Source organism: Sceloporus occidentalis, unplaced genomic scaffold, assembly GCF_023333645.1.
Source record: "Sceloporus occidentalis isolate IW3139 unplaced genomic scaffold, rSceOcc1.0.p SCAF_50, whole genome shotgun sequence".
Taxonomy (NCBI): Eukaryota; Metazoa; Chordata; class Lepidosauria; order Squamata; family Phrynosomatidae; genus Sceloporus; species Sceloporus occidentalis.
The window spans coordinates 598538-619624 of record NW_028317030.1 but is presented as its reverse complement, the minus strand read 5'-3'; the positions used below and the strand labels follow the sequence as shown (position 1 = coordinate 619624).

Genomic DNA, 21087 nt, shown 5'->3' with positions numbered 1-21087 from the left:
AGACACAGTGAGACACACACAGATACAGTGAGACACACACAGACACAGTGAGACACACACACACAGTAAGACACACACAGACACAGTAAGACACAGTGAGACACACACAGACACAGTGAGACACACACAGACACAGTGAGACACACACAGACACAGTGAGACACACACAGACACAGTGAGACACACACAGACACAGTGAGACACACACAGACACAGTGAGACACACACAGACACAGTGAGACACACACAGACACAGTAAGACACACACAGACACAGTGAGACACACACAGACACAGTAAGATACACACACACACAGTAAGACACACACACACAAACACAGTAAGACACACACACACAGTAAGACCTCCCTCCCTAACCCCCCTTCTCAGTATCTCCCCTCTAACTCCCTAACCCCCCCTTCTCAGTATCTCCCCTCTAACTCCCTAACCCCCCCTTCTCAGTATCTCCCCCCCCGCCCCGGTCACTTACCTTAAACTCCTGTGTTGGAAGCGTGAGGCGTTTGTCTCGGGTGCCGGCGCTTCACTGCTGATCGCCGGCGTCTGACGTCATATGCCGGCGCCCAGCGTAAAGCGCCGGCACCCGAGACAAACGCTTCCAACACAGGAGTTTAAGGTAAGTGACCGGGGCGGGGGGGGACACCGGACTCATTGGTGAGTCACCAGGACACTCTTTGCGGGCCGGTCCGAGCTATTCAGCGGGCCGGATGTGGCCCGCGGGCCGTGCTTTGCCCAGGTCTGCTCTAAGCCAATGTTCTACCCAAGAACAAGAATTTGCATCTAGGCCAATTTCTTTCAGTTTGAATACTAACCTATTGTGTGGAACCGTGTCAAACGCCTTGGCAAAATCCAAGTAGATTACATCCACTGCAACACCCTGATCTACACTTCTACTTACTTCTTCGTAGAATGCAATTAAATTAGTTTGACAGGACCTAGGTTTCATAAAACCATGCTGATTTATGCTAATAATACTATTCTTCCCAAGGAATTCTTCAATATTATCCCTAAACAGCCCTTCAAATACTTTCCCAGCAACGGAAGTTAGGCTCACAGGTCTATAATTTCCGGGCACAGAGTTGGAACCCTTTTTGAAAATAGGAACCACATCTGCCTTCCTCCAATCCTCTGGTACAATTCCTGAAAGAAAAGAATCCCGAAAGATTGGAGACAGAGGTTCACTTATTTCCTGACACAGCTCCTTAAGTACTCGTGGGTGAATACCGTCAGGCCCTGGAGCCTTGTTAAAGGTTGTGTGTGTGTCTTCTACAGAATAGTGTGAATAGTTTTCCTCTTAAGACGCTTAAGTCAATAACAGAGCTGCATTTCTCATGTGTGTATGAGGACAAGGGTATGTACTTATGTTATAGGTTTACAGGGAAAAGAAAAGCTATGCGTGGTAGCATTTCATTGTACAGGGCAAGAAAATTAGCAGTCTGCTTTTCGTCCAACATCTATTTTTATCTCATTTATTTAACTTGAACCATCATTATTTGCATCTTTGAATTGATTTTTTAATGATCAGTAAGCTGTAAACATGCAGGCCACACCTACATTGCCATATATGGAAAATATGTAAATCAGGCATGTTATGTCATAATAGTTAACTTGCACGGTCTTGACTTTACTCTAAGCCACGCCCATATCACCATATATGGAAAACATGCAAAGCAGGCAACTATGATGTCATAATAGCTAGGCTATAAAACCCTGGTGCCTGCAGTCACTGTGCCCTCATTCACACAGTGATTGTTCATAGACGAGGACCTCAGAGAGAAGGAGAAGCTACAGGACTGTAGCTTCTTAGGAAAAGTATGTATACCCTAAATTATAAATGCACATAATCTAACATAGACCATAAGTCAAATGTATAGTTATATTATAAAAAGATAAAGGGATTTAGATAGTATTGTTTTGCTCAAAACTTGCTTCTCTGTTGTGGTCGAAAAATGATTGAACTGAGGTGTCCTTCCCCATGGAACGTGGTAGAATATAGATAGTAAAACAATGACATAGAAATTACTCTGCGCTAAGCAAATATGGCAAAACAAAACAGGATGTTATCATCTCCTCTATGGATAGATGGCTGCAATACAAGAGGTGGCTGAACTTTCTCCAGCAAAGCACTCAGGACCGGTGTTACATCCATCCATAACCAAAACGTTTGAAATATCTCTGATCAGAGCGCTATTATTTCTGGCCAAAAGTGGTTTAATTTATTTCATAAACAATTTGATTCCAACATCCAGCTTACAGTTACCAAGACCCATATTACCATATAAGAAAATATGCAAAGTGGGCAATTGTGATGTCATAATAGCAAAGAAGCTGCAAGGCTATAATGCGATAGAAAATGTGAGGATATTGCGTTTACAATCTAGACTTAAAAAGTAAATAGAAGTATAAAAGTATAGTTTTAAAATTAAGAAAAGGTTTTGGAAGATTTCGTTTTTTCTTAAACCCACTAGTTTGCTTCTCTTTTGGGGTTTAAAAATCAGTAAGCTGTGAACACACAAAGCAGGCAAATTTCAAGTCCTAATAATTATGTTACATGACCACTGTACCACCAGCCACAACTATATTACCATATATGGAAATATGTAAAGTGAGCAAATGTGATGTTTCATTTACTTGAAAATCTAAAGTAGCAGTTGCCAAAAAAGGTTCTTATGTATTAATGTATTTTTATTTGTCTTTAGAACATGTTTTCTATGGATGTCTTTTCTCGTTATCTGGTTGGGAATCATGTTATCGGCAATATTGTCAAACTGACGGTATTGGGCGCAGCCAGTTATTACACCGCCAAATGGATGATGCATGCCTTCGATTCAACCAGAAAACAGGAACCAGAAGATGAACCTCAGATAGAGGTATGGGACTTTTTTCTTAATAACTTTGACAATAGAGAATACCAGTAAAGTCTATAGAAAGAAGGGGTAACAATGTTTCCTAAAAGATAAAATCCTGTGATTGTAAACGGGATGTACAGATATCAGTATTTACATTAGTTCTCCAAAGCTATGTGCAGTGATCATCCATGAATCTCACCAGGTGGACCTCACACGGGAAAGGGATTTAATAGCATTGCCTGAGATGTGGTATTCTTGGTGGATCCTTAGTTAATCATTTTAAAATACGGTAAACTTACTTTTGTTCTTTTGGTATCTTGTAGGCTAAACAACCGATGAGTCAGATTGGAGGAAAAACTGTCAGTCTGACGCAATACGAAATGTGCATCGCCGCACAGTTAGTGGACCCACTCAACATGGAGGTAAGGGAAAAGGTTACATGGAAAGAAGTAAACTGGGGAAGGAAGGACCAGGACAGTGAAGAAACCTGTATATATCCTTTTAAACCCCCATTACTTTATAGTGCTATTCCTTTTTGCTTTGTCTAATATTTCTAAGGTTGCATTGTAGAAGCAGTTTTACAATTGTGTTTGTTCCCCGTAGGTGACCTGGAGTGACATCGCAGGTCTTGACAATGTCATCGAGGCCCTAATAACCAGTGTCATCCTCCCTATAAGAAAGAGACACCTGTTTCCAAAATCCAGGCTGATGCAGCCTCCTAAAGGTATTACTCAAACCCTGTATGCGGGGCTTTTTGGGTTGAATCTGTTTCACTTATTAAGGCTTAAGGTGCTCCATTCATGACTTATTTTATATGTAGAAAGATTATCTATGTGGAAGCAATTTCGTGAGCCACAAGGCTGTCCAATTCTGGCCCTCAGGCAGTTACCGTCAGGATATCCTTAGACTCGGTTGAGTTATCGACAAACCTGCTCTATTCACCAGTAAATTGAAAGTACATTTTATCTGTACTTCTTTTTACCTGTATCTGATTGTGCTGTTTGCGCTCACTGCAAGGGAGTTAACATAATGGTATCTCTATCTGGGCAGGTTTCTTTGCAGTTAGGCTGGATAATTATATCTAGATAGGTTAGTAACTGTGTAGTTATGAGAGGTGGCAAACAAAAGGCACAAAAAAGCACAGAAATAAGTAAATGAGGTGCAAAAACTCCCAACCTGTGCGCAACAGGTAGCAGAAAATGTATTTGTAGGCGGTGCAAAATATAAGAGTAAACTATAAAATCTGATACCTGAAGTAAAAAAGTAGAAATCTACTTTAAAATAATATAAAAAGGACTTGGTACAGAACTTACGAGTCACTCAGGTAAATGTTGCAGAGAAGTAGACAGTGTTACTGAGATCAACAATGTTTCGGAGTGGTAGCCTTTGTCAAGGGTAATCTGCAGAGTGACTTGGAGTGGTGCCAGTTCTTCTTTTTTGTCCCTGTTATATTATGTTACAATACATTTTGATGTTTTAGCTTGGCATAAGATTGCTGCGGTATCATTTATTTGTATTATAGTATGCACCTCCAAGAAATACTTTCAAATATTTAAAAGGTTATACATTCTTGCTAAACAAAACACCAAAAGGATGTTTTTTTTTTTTTTGTTTTTTTTTTTGGGGGGGGGGGGGATTATTTCTTTTTAATGCTTTCTTTCAAACTTATATAATTAACTATTAGAAGCTCTTACTCCAGACTGCAATATGCACAAATGTGCTTGATCAGAGGCTATCTTCACTTGGTACCCTTTATATTTTTAAGCAGATTAAATTACTGGAGCCTTTAAATACATTATTTTAATATTGTTTAATTACTAAAGGTACTTCTATTGTATAAATAAAATCATGCACGTTTTTTTATACAGGTGTCCTTCTTTATGGACCTCCAGGTTGTGGAAAGACACTTATTGCCAAAGCCACAGCCAAAGAAGCCGGATGCCGGTTTATTAATCTCCAGCCATCCACCCTGACCAACAAGTGGTATGGAGAGTCTGAGAAACTAGCAGCTGCTGTTTTCTCTTTGGCTGTGAAGCTCCAGCCAACTATCATTTTCATCGATGAAATCGGTAAGTTGCTCTTGGAAGTCACCAATCTCTAGCCATGCCAAATGGTGTATGTATTAGACTTCAATGTGATATTAGACAACTGGTGCCCAATCAATGGGCATTAATGAGTCTTTTTGTACATTCATCATGCTTGACTTTTTCTTTCTCTCCACACAGACTCTTTCCTTCGAAGTCGTTCCATGAGTGACCATGAAGTGACGGCCATGATGAAAGCCCAGTTCCTAAGCCGTTGGGACGGGCTGGAGACAGGCCACAATTGTCAGGTAATATCTCGTTGGCATTACTTTAAAATTTTTTATAAGCAAATCTTCCAAACTAGAGTACATTGTTTAGGATTTTAGGCTAGAGAACACACAGATAAGATGTGTATCCAACACTTTAAAAATACAGATTGCGTGCATAAGTGTAGTTCCTAAAGGATTTTTGAGGCTCTGGGATTTGGAGAAGAAACCACACATCATTCATTCTAGATTTATCATATTTTTTCAACACATTTTCCTACCATATAGTACTTCTTATGTTTCACTTTTGTTGTATTTTCATAGGTTATTATCATGGGGGCCACTAACCGACCTCAGGACATCGATCCAGCAATACTGCGGAGGATGCCAGCCAGATTCCTGATTAAGAAACCAGTATGTAACTAAAATGTCTTTTTAAAGGAAATCCTCATGTTAAACTGGTGTATATCCATGTTCTAAATAATCTCAATACATCAACCTGCAAAAAATGTTGCATGACAAATAGAACTTTAGTAAAAAGAGGAGTTGTTTATATTTTAAAACAAACCCATTTTATGACCTGCATTAAACATTTAGTAGCTATTGTATAAATACACAACTTTTACAGCCGGTTTTAAACCAAATCACTATTGTTAAGATAAATAATGAAGATAATTAGAACCTGCGGTTCTCTTAGATAGTGATGTATGGGTGAAATACTACTAATACTAAATGCTACTGAAGAAACAAGGTTATTTAAAGTTTGTTTTAGCCACTCCATAACTATGAATTCTTCATATATTTTCCCATTCCTATACTTCAAAATGCATTCTTGTTGAGATTAACAAGACTAATTATGAATAGTTTTTCTAAAATGCTGTTTTCATCTTTTTTTTCTAGTCTACGGCACAGCGTCAATCAATTCTCAGTCTCATCTTGGAAAATGAAAATGTAAGCAACTTATACTATGATATATGTGATTTTTATGTAATGGTTGACTATTCCACCAATGGCCCAAGAACCGTCCTGCTCAGCTGGAACTGCCTCAGATAGTCACCCCTTTCCACAACATACTGTTAAATGTCAAAAATCATAACGCCACCATTCTCTGGCTACTGGTATAATATCAATCTTTTACAAGATTCCTAGGCAATTGCGATCTTTTTACACAATGCATTTTCAGTTGGACACGATTCTTCTCAGTCTTGTTTGACTCTTTTCCTTTCCCTAAATGTTTAGAAAAACACGCCCTTGTTTACTCCTTATGAATCTATATCACCCGGCTTTGGTCTCTTGGTAGTTATTTGAATTACACTGGGGAAAATCACCAATTCATTGTCCTCATGTGTCCTAATATGTTTTCTTTAGGTGAATGAAGATGTAGACCTGCGTGAAATTGCCGACTACACCGATGGATTCTCAGGAAGTGATCTGAGGGAAATATGCCGCGATGCCGCTCTGCTTTCCCTCAAAGAATATGCAGACAGCCATTCAGACGATGGGTATGTGTCACCTCTCTCTCTCTCTTATATTCATGTATTGCATATGAAACCCCTATGTAATGTTTTTTGGCTAATGGTAAACGTAAGAAAAGCCTTTGTGTCCAGTGACACAAAATACTGACGTGACAAAGTCAAAGCAAGATGTGCCATTTTGACATAGTAAATGCGTGTTATGGAGCACACACTCTGTCCTTCTCAGAGGAGAAACCCACATAGACCTCCTGTTTTTTTTGTCCCACTGAATGATTGAGTGAATACAGTCCAGAGAACTTTACAACTTCATATTGTTGAGTTGGCTCTACCAAGTGAATCATTGTATCATTTCTCAGCATCTTCACACTTTGTAAACTCAACTTGCAGTAAGTTAGATTTCAGAGTGACAATGAGCTGATAACAAAACTATGCCCACTGACAAGCTATTTTTATTTCTTCTTTTCCAGCTTTTGTCAGGATAGTGTAAAAATAGGACGGCTCCACTTACATAAGGCAATAGAAAGAATGTGCATGTTCCAGGAGCCAATGAGCCAGGGAATCGACATGCTGTCCTAATACACGAAGCCTAATGGATTTAGAGATAACCAAGACGTATTGGTTCTCAAGTTGGACTCATAGGATTATTATTAGTAATAGTATTGTTAGTTATAAGTTGTAAGTTGTAGTTTGAATAAAGTAGGTTAAGGCCAAGGGCAGTGTTATCTTTCTGTTTAAGGTTACATAGTTACATAGCTACATAGGCTGAAAAAAGACATGCGTCCATCAAGTTCAGCCTTTCCTATATCTGTTAATTTATTGCTGTTTGATCCAAAAGAAGGCAAAAAACCCCGGCTTCACTCTTTCTAATTTTGCACTAACCAGGGAAAAAAAATTCCTTCTTGACCCCAAAATGGCAGTCAGATTTCTCCTTGGATCAATAAGCTGTTTCCCCATAATTAAAGATTATATCCCCGAATATTATGTTTTTCCAGGTATCCATCCAGTTGCAGTTTAAACGTCTGTACAGACTCTGAAAAAACTACCTCTGCAGGCAGAGAATTCCACATCCTTATTGTCCTTACTGTAAAAAACCCTTTCCTCTGATTTAGTCTAAATCTCCTTTCTTCCAGTCTAAATGCATGACCACATGTCCTGTGCATAGTTCTGTTTATGAACAGATTTCCACACAATGGTTTGTATTGGCCCCGAATATATTTATATAACGTTATCATATCCCCTCTGAGGCGACGTTTTTCTAAACTAAACAGATTTAAATTAGTTAACCTTTCTTCATAACTATAGTGCTCCATTCCTTTTATTAATTTTGTAGCCCGCCTCTGCACCCTTTCTAGTGCTATGATATCCTTCTTTAGAATAGGTGCCCAAAATTGCACAGCATATTCAAGGTGCGGCCTTACCATTGATTTATACAGAGGCAAAATTATATCTTTATTCCGCGACTTGATGCCCCTTTTTATACACGACAATACCTTACTGGCCTTAGCAACCGCAGACTGACACTGCACATTGTTGCCTAGTTTGTTGTCTATAACAATTCCCAAATCCTCCTCATTTGTCATTACCCCTAATTCACTACCGTTTAGGGTGTAGGTTGCTTGTGCATTCGCTACCCCGAAGTGCATAACTATACATTTATCTACATTGAATTTCATCTGCCATTTGAGTGCCCAGTCCCCCAGTCTATCTAGATCCCTCTGCAGCACAGTAATATCCTGCTCGCCCTGTATAACTTTACCTAGTTTTGTGTCATCTGCAAATACAGAAACATGACTTTCAATGCCTCCTGCCAGGTCATTTATAAATAAGTTGAATAAAATTGGTCCCAGAACAGAACCCTGAGGGACACCACTTACCACTTTTGACCAGCTTGAAAATTTACCATTTATAACAACTCTCTGTTCTCTACCTCTAAGCCAGGGGTGGGCAATTAATTTTCCCATGGGGCCACATGAGAAATTGGAATGGTTTTAGAGGGCCAGACCTCTACAAACTACAAACTCCGAAGCCTTGTCCATTTTGTTAACTTATGTGCTGTTTAATAAAGTTATTCAAGCCTACGTCATTGGTAGAGGTGCTTGAATAAGTAAGGCCTGAATAACTATTAGCACAGCACAGAAGTGAACAAAATGAACAAGGCTTCGGAGTGCATACCGTATTTTTCGCTCTATAAGACGCACCTGCTGATAAGACGCACCTAGATTTTAGAGGAGAAAAAAAAGGAAAAAATATTTTGAGCTAAAAAATGGGCTAAAATATTTATTACAATAACTGAATAAGCTATGAACACAGTAAGACACACGCAGTAAGACACACACAGACACAGTAAGACACACACAGACACAGTAAGACACACACAGACACAGTAAGACACACACAGACACAGTGAGACACACACAGACACAGTGAGACACACACAGACACAGTAAGACACACACAGACACAGTGAGACACACACAGACACAGTGAGACACACACAGACACAGTAAGACACACACAGACACAGTAAGACACACACAGACACAGTGAGACACACACAGATACAGTAAGACACACACAGACACAGTGAGACACACACACACAGTAAGACACACACAGACACAGTAAGACACAGTGAGACACACACAGACACAGTGAGACACACACAGACACAGTGAGACACACACAGACACAGTGAGACACACACAGACACAGTGAGACACACACAGACACAGTGAGACACACACAGACACAGTGAGACACACACAGACACAGTAAGACACACACAGACACAGTGAGACACACACAGACACAGTAAGATACACACACACACAGTAAGACACACACACAAACACAGTAAGACACACACACACAGTAAGACCTCCCTCCCTAACCCCCCTTCTCAGTATCTCCCCTCTAACTCCCTAACCCCCCCTTCTCAGTATCTCCCCTCTAACTCCCTAACCCCCCCTTCTCAGTATCTCCCCTCTAACTCCCTAACCCCCCCTTCTCAGGATCTCCCCCCCCCGCCCCGGTCACTTACCTTAAACTCCTGTGTTGGAAGCGTGAGGCGTTTGTCTCGGGTGCCGGCGCTTCACTGCTGATCGCCGGCGTCTGACGTCATATGCCGGCGCCCAGCGTAAAGCGCCGGCACCCGAGACAAACGCTTCCAACACAGGAGTTTAAGGTAAGTGACCGGGGCGGGGGGGGGACACCGGACTCATTGGTGAGTCACCAGGACACTCTTTGCGGGCCGGTCCGAGCTATTCAGCGGGCCGGATGTGGCCCGCGGGCCGTGCTTTGCCCAGGTCTGCTCTAAGCCAATGTTCTACCCAAGAACAAGAATTTGCATCTAGGCCAATTTCTTTCAGTTTGAATACTAACCTATTGTGTGGAACCGTGTCAAACGCCTTGGCAAAATCCAAGTAGATTACATCCACTGCAACACCCTGATCTACACTTCTACTTACTTCTTCGTAGAATGCAATTAAATTAGTTTGACAGGACCTAGGTTTCATAAAACCATGCTGATTTATGCTAATAATACTATTCTTCCCAAGGAATTCTTCAATATTATCCCTAAACAGCCCTTCAAATACTTTCCCAGCAACGGAAGTTAGGCTCACAGGTCTATAATTTCCGGGCACAGAGTTGGAACCCTTTTTGAAAATAGGAACCACATCTGCCTTCCTCCAATCCTCTGGTACAATTCCTGAAAGAAAAGAATCCCGAAAGATTGGAGACAGAGGTTCACTTATTTCCTGACACAGCTCCTTAAGTACTCGTGGGTGAATACCGTCAGGCCCTGGAGCCTTGTTAAAGGTTGTGTGTGTGTCTTCTACAGAATAGTGTGAATAGTTTTCCTCTTAAGACGCTTAAGTCAATAACAGAGCTGCATTTCTCATGTGTGTATGAGGACAAGGGTATGTACTTATGTTATAGGTTTACAGGGAAAAGAAAAGCTATGCGTGGTAGCATTTCATTGTACAGGGCAAGAAAATTAGCAGTCTGCTTTTCGTCCAACATCTATTTTTATCTCATTTATTTAACTTGAACCATCATTATTTGCATCTTTGAATTGATTTTTTAATGATCAGTAAGCTGTAAACATGCAGGCCACACCTACATTGCCATATATGGAAAATATGTAAATCAGGCATGTTATGTCATAATAGTTAACTTGCACGGTCTTGACTTTACTCTAAGCCACGCCCATATCACCATATATGGAAAACATGCAAAGCAGGCAACTATGATGTCATAATAGCTAGGCTATAAAACCCTGGTGCCTGCAGTCACTGTGCCCTCATTCACACAGTGATTGTTCATAGACGAGGACCTCAGAGAGAAGGAGAAGCTACAGGACTGTAGCTTCTTAGGAAAAGTATGTATACCCTAAATTATAAATGCACATAATCTAACATAGACCATAAGTCAAATGTATAGTTATATTATAAAAAGATAAAGGGATTTAGATAGTATTGTTTTGCTCAAAACTTGCTTCTCTGTTGTGGTCGAAAAATGATTGAACTGAGGTGTCCTTCCCCATGGAACGTGGTAGAATATAGATAGTAAAACAATGACATAGAAATTACTCTGCGCTAAGCAAATATGGCAAAACAAAACAGGATGTTATCATCTCCTCTATGGATAGATGGCTGCAATACAAGAGGTGGCTGAACTTTCTCCAGCAAAGCACTCAGGACCGGTGTTACATCCATCCATAACCAAAACGTTTGAAATATCTCTGATCAGAGCGCTATTATTTCTGGCCAAAAGTGGTTTAATTTATTTCATAAACAATTTGATTCCAACATCCAGCTTACAGTTACCAAGACCCATATTACCATATAAGAAAATATGCAAAGTGGGCAATTGTGATGTCATAATAGCAAAGAAGCTGCAAGGCTATAATGCGATAGAAAATGTGAGGATATTGCGTTTACAATCTAGACTTAAAAAGTAAATAGAAGTATAAAAGTATAGTTTTAAAATTAAGAAAAGGTTTTGGAAGATTTCGTTTTTTCTTAAACCCACTAGTTTGCTTCTCTTTTGGGGTTTAAAAATCAGTAAGCTGTGAACACACAAAGCAGGCAAATTTCAAGTCCTAATAATTATGTTACATGACCACTGTACCACCAGCCACAACTATATTACCATATATGGAAATATGTAAAGTGAGCAAATGTGATGTTTCATTTACTTGAAAATCTAAAGTAGCAGTTGCCAAAAAAGGTTCTTATGTATTAATGTACTTTTATTTGTCTTTAGAACATGTTTTCTATGGATGTCTTTTCTCGTTATCTGGTTGGGAATCATGTTATCGGCAATATTGTCAAACTGACGGTATTGGGCGCAGCCAGTTATTACACCGCCAAATGGATGATGCATGCCTTCGATTCAACCAGAAAACAGGAACCAGAAGATGAACCTCAGATAGAGGTATGGGACTTTTTTCTTAATAACTTTGACAATAGAGAATACCAGTAAAGTCTATAGAAAGAAGGGGTAACAATGTTTCCTAAAAGATAAAATCCTGTGATTGTAAACGGGATGTACAGATATCAGTATTTACATTAGTTCTCCAAAGCTATGTGCAGTGATCATCCATGAATCTCACCAGGTGGACCTCACACGGGAAAGGGATTTAATAGCATTGCCTGAGATGTGGTATTCTTGGTGGATCCTTAGTTAATCATTTTAAAATACGGTAAACTTACTTTTGTTCTTTTGGTATCTTGTAGGCTAAACAACCGATGAGTCAGATTGGAGGAAAAACTGTCAGTCTGACGCAATACGAAATGTGCATCGCCGCACAGTTAGTGGACCCACTCAACATGGAGGTAAGGGAAAAGGTTACATGGAAAGAAGTAAACTGGGGAAGGAAGGACCAGGACAGTGAAGAAACCTGTATATATCCTTTTAAACCCCCATTACTTTATAGTGCTATTCCTTTTTGCTTTGTCTAATATTTCTAAGGTTGCATTGTAGAAGCAGTTTTACAATTGTGTTTGTTCCCCGTAGGTGACCTGGAGTGACATCGCAGGTCTTGACAATGTCATCGAGGCCCTAATAACCAGCGTCATCCTCCCTATAAGAAAGAGACACCTGTTTCCAAAATCCAGGCTGATGCAGCCTCCTAAAGGTATTACTCAAACCATGTATGCGGGACTTTTTGGGCTGAATCTGTTTCACTTATTAAGGCTGAAGGCTCCCATTCATGACTTATTTTATATGTAGAAAGATTATCTATATGGAAGCAATTTCGTGAGCCACAAGGCTGTCCAATTCTGGCCCTCAGGCAGTTACCGTCAGGATATCCTTAGACTCGGTTGAGTTATCGACAAACCTGCTTTATTCACCAGTAAATTGAAAGTACATTTTATCTGTACTTCTTTTTACCTGTATCTGATTGTGCTGTTTGCGCTCACTGCAAGGGAGTTAACATAATGGTATCTCTATCTGGGCAGGTTTCCTTGCAGTTAGGCTGGATAATTATATCTAGATAGGTTAGTAACTGTGTAGTTATGAGAGGTGGCAAACAAAAGGCACAAAAAAGCACAGAAATAAGTAAATGAGGTGCAAAAACTCCCAACCTGTGCGCAACAGGTAGCAGAAAATGTATTTGTAGGCGGTGCAAAATATAAGAGTAAACTATAAAATCTGATACCTGAAGTAAAAAAGTAGAAATCTACTTTAAAATAATATAAAAAGGACTTGGTACAGAACTTACGAGTCACTCAGGTAAATGTTGCAGAGAAGTAGACAGTGTTACTGAGATCAACAATGTTTCGGAGTGGTAGCCTTTGTCAAGGGTAATCTGCAGAGTGACTTGGAGTGGTGCCAGTACTTCTTTTTTGTCCCTGTTATATTATGTTACAATACATTTTGACTTTTTAGCTTGGCATAAGATTGCTGCGGTATCATTTATTTGTATTATAGTATGCACCTCCAAGAAATACTTTCAAATATTTAAAAGGTTATACATTCTTGCTAAACAAAACACCAAAAGGATGTTTGTTTTTTTTTGTTGTTTTTTTGGGGGGGGGGGGGATTATTTCTTTGTAATGCTTTCTTTCAAACTTATATAATTAACTATTAGAAGCTCTTACTCCAGACTGCAATATGCAGAAATGTGCTTGATCAGAGGCTATCTTCACTTGGTACCCTTTATATTTTTAAGCAGATTAAATTACTGGAGCCTTTAAATACATTATTTTAATATTGTTCAATTACTAAAAGTACTTCTATTGTATAAATAAAATCATGCACGTTTTTTTATACAGGTGTCCTTCTTTATGGACCTCCAGGTTGTGGAAAGACACTTATTGCCAAAGCCACAGCCAAAGAAGCCGGATGCCGGTTTATTAATCTCCAGCCATCCACCCTGACCAACAAGTGGTATGGAGAGTCTGAGAAACTAGCAGCTGCTGTTTTCTCTTTGGCTGTGAAGCTCCAGCCAACTATCATTTTCATCGATGAAATCGGTAAGTTGCTCTTGGAAGTCACCAATCTCTAGCCATGCCGAATGGTGTATGTATTAGACTTCAATGTGATATTAGACAACTGGTGCCCAATCAGTGGGCATTAATGAGTCTTTTTGTACATTCATCATGCTTGACTTTTTCTTTCTCTCCACACAGACTCTTTCCTTCGAAGTCGTTCCATGAGTGACCATGAAGTGACGGCCATGATGAAAGCCCAGTTCCTAAGCCGTTGGGACGGGCTGGAGACAGGCCACAATTGTCAGGTTGGCATTACTTTAAAAATTTTTATAAGCAAATCTTCCAAACTAGAGTACATTGTTTAGGATTTTAGGCTAGAGAACACACAGATAAGATGTGTATCCAACACTTTAAAAATACAGATTGCGTGCATAAGTGTAGTTCCTAAAGGATTTTTGAGGCTCTGGGATTTGGAGAAGAAACCACACATCATTCATTCTAGATTTATCATATTTTTTCAACACATTTTCCTACCATATAGTACTTCTTATGTTTCACTTTTGTTGTATTTTCATAGGTTATTATCATGGGGGCCACTAACCGACCTCAGGACATCGATCCAGCAATACTGCGGAGGATGCCAGCCAGATTCCTGATTAAGAAACCAGTATGTAACTAAAATGTCTTTTTGAAGGAAATCCTCATGTTAAACTGGTGTATATCCATGTTCTAAATAATCTCAATACATCAACCTGCAAAAAATGTTGCATGACAAATAGAACTTTAGTAAAAAGTGGAGTTGTTTATATTTTAAAACAAACCCATTTTATGACCTGCATTAAACATTTAGTAGCTATTGTATAAATACACAACTTTTACAGCCGGTTTTAAACCAAATCACTATTGTTAAAATAAATAATGAAGATAATTAGAACTTGCGGTTCTCTTAGATAGTGATGTATGGGTCAAATACTACTAATACTAAATGCTACTGAAGAAACAAGGTTATTTAAAGTTTGTTTTAGCCACTCCATAACTATGAATTCTTCATATATTTCCCCATTCCTATACTTCAAAATGCATTCTTGTTGGGATTAACAAGACTAATTATGAATAGTTTTTCTAAAATGCTGTTTTCATCTTTTTTTTCTAGTCTACGGCACAGCGTCAATCAATTCTCAGTCTCATCTTGGAAAATGAAAATGTAAGCAACTTATACTATGATATATGTGATTTTTATGTAATGGTTGACTATTCCACCAATGGCCCAAGAACCGTCCTGCTCAGCTGGAACTGCCTCAGATAGTCACCCCTTTCCACAACATACTGTTAAATGTCAAAAATCATAACGCCACCATTCTCTGGCTACTGGTATAATATCAATCTTTTACATGATTCCTAGGCAATTGCGATCTTTTTACACAATGCATTTTCAGTTGGACACGATTCTTCTCAGTCTTGTTTGACTCTTTTCCTTTCCCTAAATGTTTAGAAAAACATGCCCTTGTTTACTCCTTATGAATCTATATCACCCGGCTTTGGTCTCTTGGTAGTTATTTGAATTACACTGGGGAAAATCACCAATTCATTGTCCTTATGTGTCCTAATATGTTTTCTTTAGGTGAATGAAGATGTAGACCTGCGTGAAATTGCCGACTACACCGATGGATTCTCAGGAAGTGATCTGAGGGAAATATGCCGCGATGCCGCTCTGCTTTCCCTCAAAGAATATGCAGACAGCCATTCAGACGTTGGGTATGTGTCACCTCTCTCTCTCTCTTATATTCATGTATTGCATATGAAACTCCTATGTAATGTTTTTTGGCTAATGGTAAACGTAAGAAAAGCCTTTGTGTTCAGTGACACAAAAAACTGACGTGACAAAGTCAAAGCAAGATGTGCCATTTTGACATAGTAAGTGCGTGTTATGGAGCACACACTCTGTCCTTCTCAGAGGAGAAACCCCCATAGACCTCCTGTTTTTTTTTTGTCCCACTGAATGATTGAGTGAATACAGTCCAGAGAACTTTACAACTTCATATTGTAGAGTTGGCTCCACCAAGTGAATCATTGTATCATTTCTCAGCATCTTCACACTTTGTAAACTCAACTCGCAGTAAGTTAGATTTCAGAGTGACAATGAGCTGATAACAAAACTATGCCCACTGACAAGCTATTTTTATTTCTTCTTTTCCAGCTTTTGTCAGGATAGTGTAAAAATAGGACGGCTCCACTTACATAAGGCAATAGAAAGAATGTGCATGTTCCAGGAGCCAATGAGCCAGGGAATCGACATGCTGTCCTAATACACGAAGCCTAATGGATTTAGAGATAACCAAGACGTATTGGTTCTCAAGTTGGACTCATAGGATTATTATTAGTAATAGTATTGTTAGTTGTAAGTTGTAAGTTGTAGTTTGAATAAAGTAGGTTAAGGCCAAGGGCAGTGTTATCTTTCTGTTTAAGGTTGTGTGTGTGTGTCTTCTACAGAATAGTGTGAATAGTTTTCCTCTTAAGACGCTTAAGTCAATAACAGAGCTGCAGAACCTGCGTGTGTTATATAAATGTCATTTAATAGTCCAAACACATACGCATTTTATTCCGGAAATTAAATGAGTGCATTTCTCATGTGTGTATGAGGACAAGGGTATGTACTTATGTTATAGGTTTACAGGGAAAAGAAAAGCTATGCGTGGTAACATTTAATTGTACAGGGCAAGAAAATTAGCCTAGAAGGAAGGATATATATTCCTTCTTAATGATCATGAAAAGTAAAACCAAATCTCTTGTTCTTCTGCGCCATTCATAGACTAGCGCAAACGTCCAGTCCTGTGAAGGCTTAACGTATGGACAAAATTCTGATAAAATGCAGACTAACATTATTAGAAATACTTTAAAGCTCTACAGAAATGAATTGTCACAGTCTTATCCACTTAAACATGGCTGAGGCCTTTAGAAAACTTTATTAAGGCAAGCGAGAAGATACCATATAAACAGTGAGCAGAGACATCCAGAAACATCACCACCTACTGATGGAACAGTATATAAAACATAAACTGGAGACAATAGTTGTTGCGGCAGACTTAAAAGACACAGGGTTCCAAGATGCATACAATATGCACTTTTCAAGTCTAGGAGTCTATAAAACATTTTCACTTGAATAAAGTGTTATAAGTTATTGAGTTTGCTTTGGTTGGAAAAATCTAATATATATATATTATGCATGTATGAATGAAATGAGACACACACTCATTGTATATGTATATACTCTATATGTACAATGTATTTCCTGTTTGCTCAGGAGTCACTCATCACAGCCCTCTTTCGCCTCATCTTTTTGTCTGTTGCATAGAGTTCTTTGTTAAACCGATCAGACGTATTGAGAAAAGAGGGATCACCAGGTCCCGACGTCGGATCAATTCGCTTTTTGGAACGCAACATCCTCGGACCATGAGCTCTCCATTGGTATACCGGGATTGATGCACGAAATAGAGACTTTTTGTCGTGTGGGCATTGCTGGACATATAACTGTATGGAGGCACTGGGCTGTCTGGTCGTTGATGGGATTATACTCCTGATCCAAATATGTTGTCTATAGATATACATATCTTTGATGTTCTCAATAAAGTCAGTTCCTGTTTTACCTCAATACGCGTTCTGTCTTATTATTGGGGTAAGCCTCGGTGCTGTCCTTGTAAGGACAGTAATGAACTATATTGCTACGCTCCAGTGCCACTAAGGTTCATGAGGAGCGTTGTTTCCTGCTGTCTTCGGCGCTAGCTCCACCTCACGATTGAAGTCTTGTATTCCTGGTAGCTATGGGGAAAAGAAAACAGCCTCTGGAGGGTGTACCCAGTTGGGGTATGGGTAGGTCCCGTCACATTGGTGCTTCCGGAGAGTGATTTTACCACTCGCAAGATGGCGGCACGTCCTTATAACAAAGATGGAAAAGTTTACTAGAGGGTCTCCAGACCCTCTTGAGAACTCTGGCTCCACTTGCAGGTTACTGCATTCAACCATACAAGTCAATGGAGCCCAGCTTTCTAATCACAATGTGATTAGTAAAACATTTAATAAATAATAAAAGAAAATGAAAAAAATGTAAAAATAAAATTAGTAACATTTTAAAATAATTTAAAATAATAATCAGAGGAACCATCCAGTTCCATCAAAATGTAAAAAAAGTCCAAAAACAAATAAGCTGTTTCCCCATAATTAAAGATTATATCCCCCAAGTATCCATACAGTTGCTGTTTAAATGTCTGTACAGACTCAGATAAAACTACATCTGCAGGCAGAGAATTCCACATCCTTATTGTCCTTACTGTAAAAAACCCTTTCCTCTGCTTTAGACTAAATCTGCTTTCTTCCTGTCTAAATGCATGACCACGTGTCCTGTGCATAGTCCTGTTTATGAACAGATTTCCACACAATGGTTTGTATTGGCCCCGAATATATTTATATAAAGCTATCATATTCCCTCTGAGGCGCTGTTTTTCTAAACTAAACAGATTTAAATTTGTTAACCTTTCCTGAATTTGTTTTTCTTCCTGGATCTGTAACTTTTTTTCTGCTTGGACCTTATTTTCTGGAAAAGACAAAAAGAAAGTTCCCTTCGGGTCTCTATTGGAAACCCACGGACCTATGGTATATAGTCTCTCATCCGTCTTCATAGGTTCCTTTAAAGTAAATAGCAATTTATTACAGTTATCAAAGGTTGTACATTCGGATCGTAATCATTTCAATCTTGTTTTGATCTTGCTCGCTCCTGCCCCGAAAATATCATATCCCCAATCTCGACTAGCTGTTGTCCACATAGCATAATCCCAACCAAGGCATGATGTTATACTTCGTTTTCCAGGGGGCTTTTCGGGCATCCAGCATATATATATATATATATATATATACATCGGCCTTAGCATAGTTTCTTGCTTGCCCAATATTTTTACAATGAATTAATTTACACAGATCAATAACAATGCAACTATCTCCTGTTAATAAAAAAGTCAGATTTTGTGCTTTGGTATCTTCCCATCTGGTCACCTTCTTGTTCTCATCCCACTTAGCATTAGCATTAGAATAAGGAATTACTGTAAAAACATCAGTCACTACCCAAAAAACTATAAGCAGGCACCACCCCTTCATCCTATCTGGCCGTCAACTCAGGGTTTGGGGAATGGATTTCTTCACTGGTTTGAGACGAGTCCAACCTATCGTCTGGACCCCCCTTTGTACCCAGACTTAATGAGTGACTACCAGCAAGTGGTGTTACCTTCTTACAGTGTGACTGATGTATACAACAACTCCTCTCAGCTTACACGCCGTGGGGTGGTTAATAGTACTTGGTACGGTCTTTCCCACCTCGGTGATGACCAATTCTTTCATTTGATTATCCTTATTAGTACCCAATCTCCAAAGCAACGTTCAATTTCTCAGGAATTGGCTCTTATGTTTCTGGAAGAGAATTAACAGTTTGTATTGATCTGGTATTCAACATTTTTGCCATATAATCTGCTAGGGTCAATTCCCTTTCATCATTTGCTTCTTTTATCTTTATCTGTGGCAAACTATAGGGTCTCTCATACATTACTTCAAATGGGATGAGGCCTTGCTTATTGGGTGTAATACGCATACTCAATTTTACCATAGGTAGGCAAGAAATTCTTCTCAGTTTCTGCCATGGTCTTTTTTAATTTATTCTTTATTGTTCCAATGTTTCTTTCCACCAACCCTACTGACTGAGGATGATAGGCGCAATGATTCTTTAATTGTATACCAAATACTTGTGCAAATCTGGAGATTAGTTGATTGACAAAATGAGGCCCATTGTCACTATATATTGTTTCTGGTATTTCAAATACCAACATTTTTATCCTTCTGTCCCTTTCCCTTACTGTGGAATATCCCCATAATACAATCTCACCGCAATGTCAAAAAAGACAGAAAAAAGAAAATCTTTCGGTATTTATAAGATACCACGTCTGGACAGAGTGAAACAGAGAGCTCTTGGTATTTATAAGATACCACTTATTGACAGAGTGAAACAAAGGACCTCTGTATTTATGAGATACCGCTTCTAGACAGAATGAAACAAAGGACCTCTGTAATTATAAGATACCGTACATAGACAGTAGAGGTAGGAAAATTGCTTTCGCAGCGAAGTTGTTCACTTGCAATCCCAGCACTTGATCACAGAGAGCTTCTCACAAATGCCGGGGGGCGTATTAACAACAACCTTATTCACTGTTCGTTCGCCGTAAAAGACTCCTGAACAGTCATTCACACAGACAGAGTCATTCAGACATGATTTGTGACATGGGTTGGTATAGCTGTCCCTGGACCATAAGAGTTCTTCTCTTTAAGGTCTTGTGATACTCTTTCACAATAATACAAGCTGCAAGCAACCCCAACAGTATTACCACAATCACAAACAACAACAATTCGTTATCACAAAAATAATGACTAACTATCTGTGCACATTTCTCCTGATCAGCCTCATATTACTCCAAGTAATATTTCTCATTGTCGAATGCATACGCAGTTATTTATTTCAGTAGTCCCTGACAGACTTTGACCACTTATAATATTTCCCAGAAATATTTTTCCTACTCACATTTCTGAAGAGAAGACCGTCATAAACTTTCGGGAGGACGCTGCCGGTTTCAGGGACGATGTCGCGAAGTGCCTCTGGTTAACAGCAATCTTAGCTGGAGGACTTATATTATTACCCCAGATGCAGATCCTCGAGGTGTGGTTCCTCAGGACCGTCGTCCCTGTCTCCGGTCAGGACCTCCTCACACAGGGCACCAAAATGTTGGTTGAATTAATGGTCGAATTCTCCTCAGAAAGAGTTTTCCTTTATTTAGATCATGCGCATAATCGACACAAGACACACAAGAAACAAAAGTCGAAGCGTTGTCTGATTACATGTTTGGATTACATGGTTTATATAACCTCTTATCTATTTCTAATAGCATGCTTCATTCTGATTGGTTACCTTTCAAGCAAGTTACA

The 21087-nt window shown here is 39.2% G+C and overlaps 2 protein-coding genes across 2 annotated transcripts; both read left to right on the top strand.

The window, feature by feature from the left end:
• Positions 1-2743: 2743 nt before the first annotated feature.
• LOC149288584 (outer mitochondrial transmembrane helix translocase-like) lies at positions 2744-7207 on the top strand. The gene is made up of 9 exons (XM_089491331.1): positions 2744-2887; positions 3190-3288; positions 3470-3590; positions 4735-4935; positions 5092-5198; positions 5481-5570; positions 6057-6107; positions 6525-6658; positions 7099-7207. Exons 1-9 carry the CDS (start codon positions 2828-2830, stop codon positions 7205-7207), a joined length of 972 nt encoding a protein of 323 aa, XP_089347457.1. The 5' UTR covers positions 2744-2827.
• A 4719-nt stretch (positions 7208-11926) lies between these two features.
• On the top strand, positions 11927-20895 carry LOC149288583 (outer mitochondrial transmembrane helix translocase-like). The gene is made up of 9 exons (XM_089491330.1): positions 11927-12070; positions 12373-12471; positions 12653-12773; positions 13915-14115; positions 14272-14378; positions 14651-14740; positions 15227-15277; positions 15695-15828; positions 20697-20895. The coding sequence occupies exons 1-9, from the start codon at positions 12011-12013 to the stop codon at positions 20893-20895; spliced, it is 1062 nt and encodes a 353-aa protein (XP_089347456.1). The 5' UTR covers positions 11927-12010.
• The last annotated feature ends 192 nt before the right edge of the window (positions 20896-21087 follow it).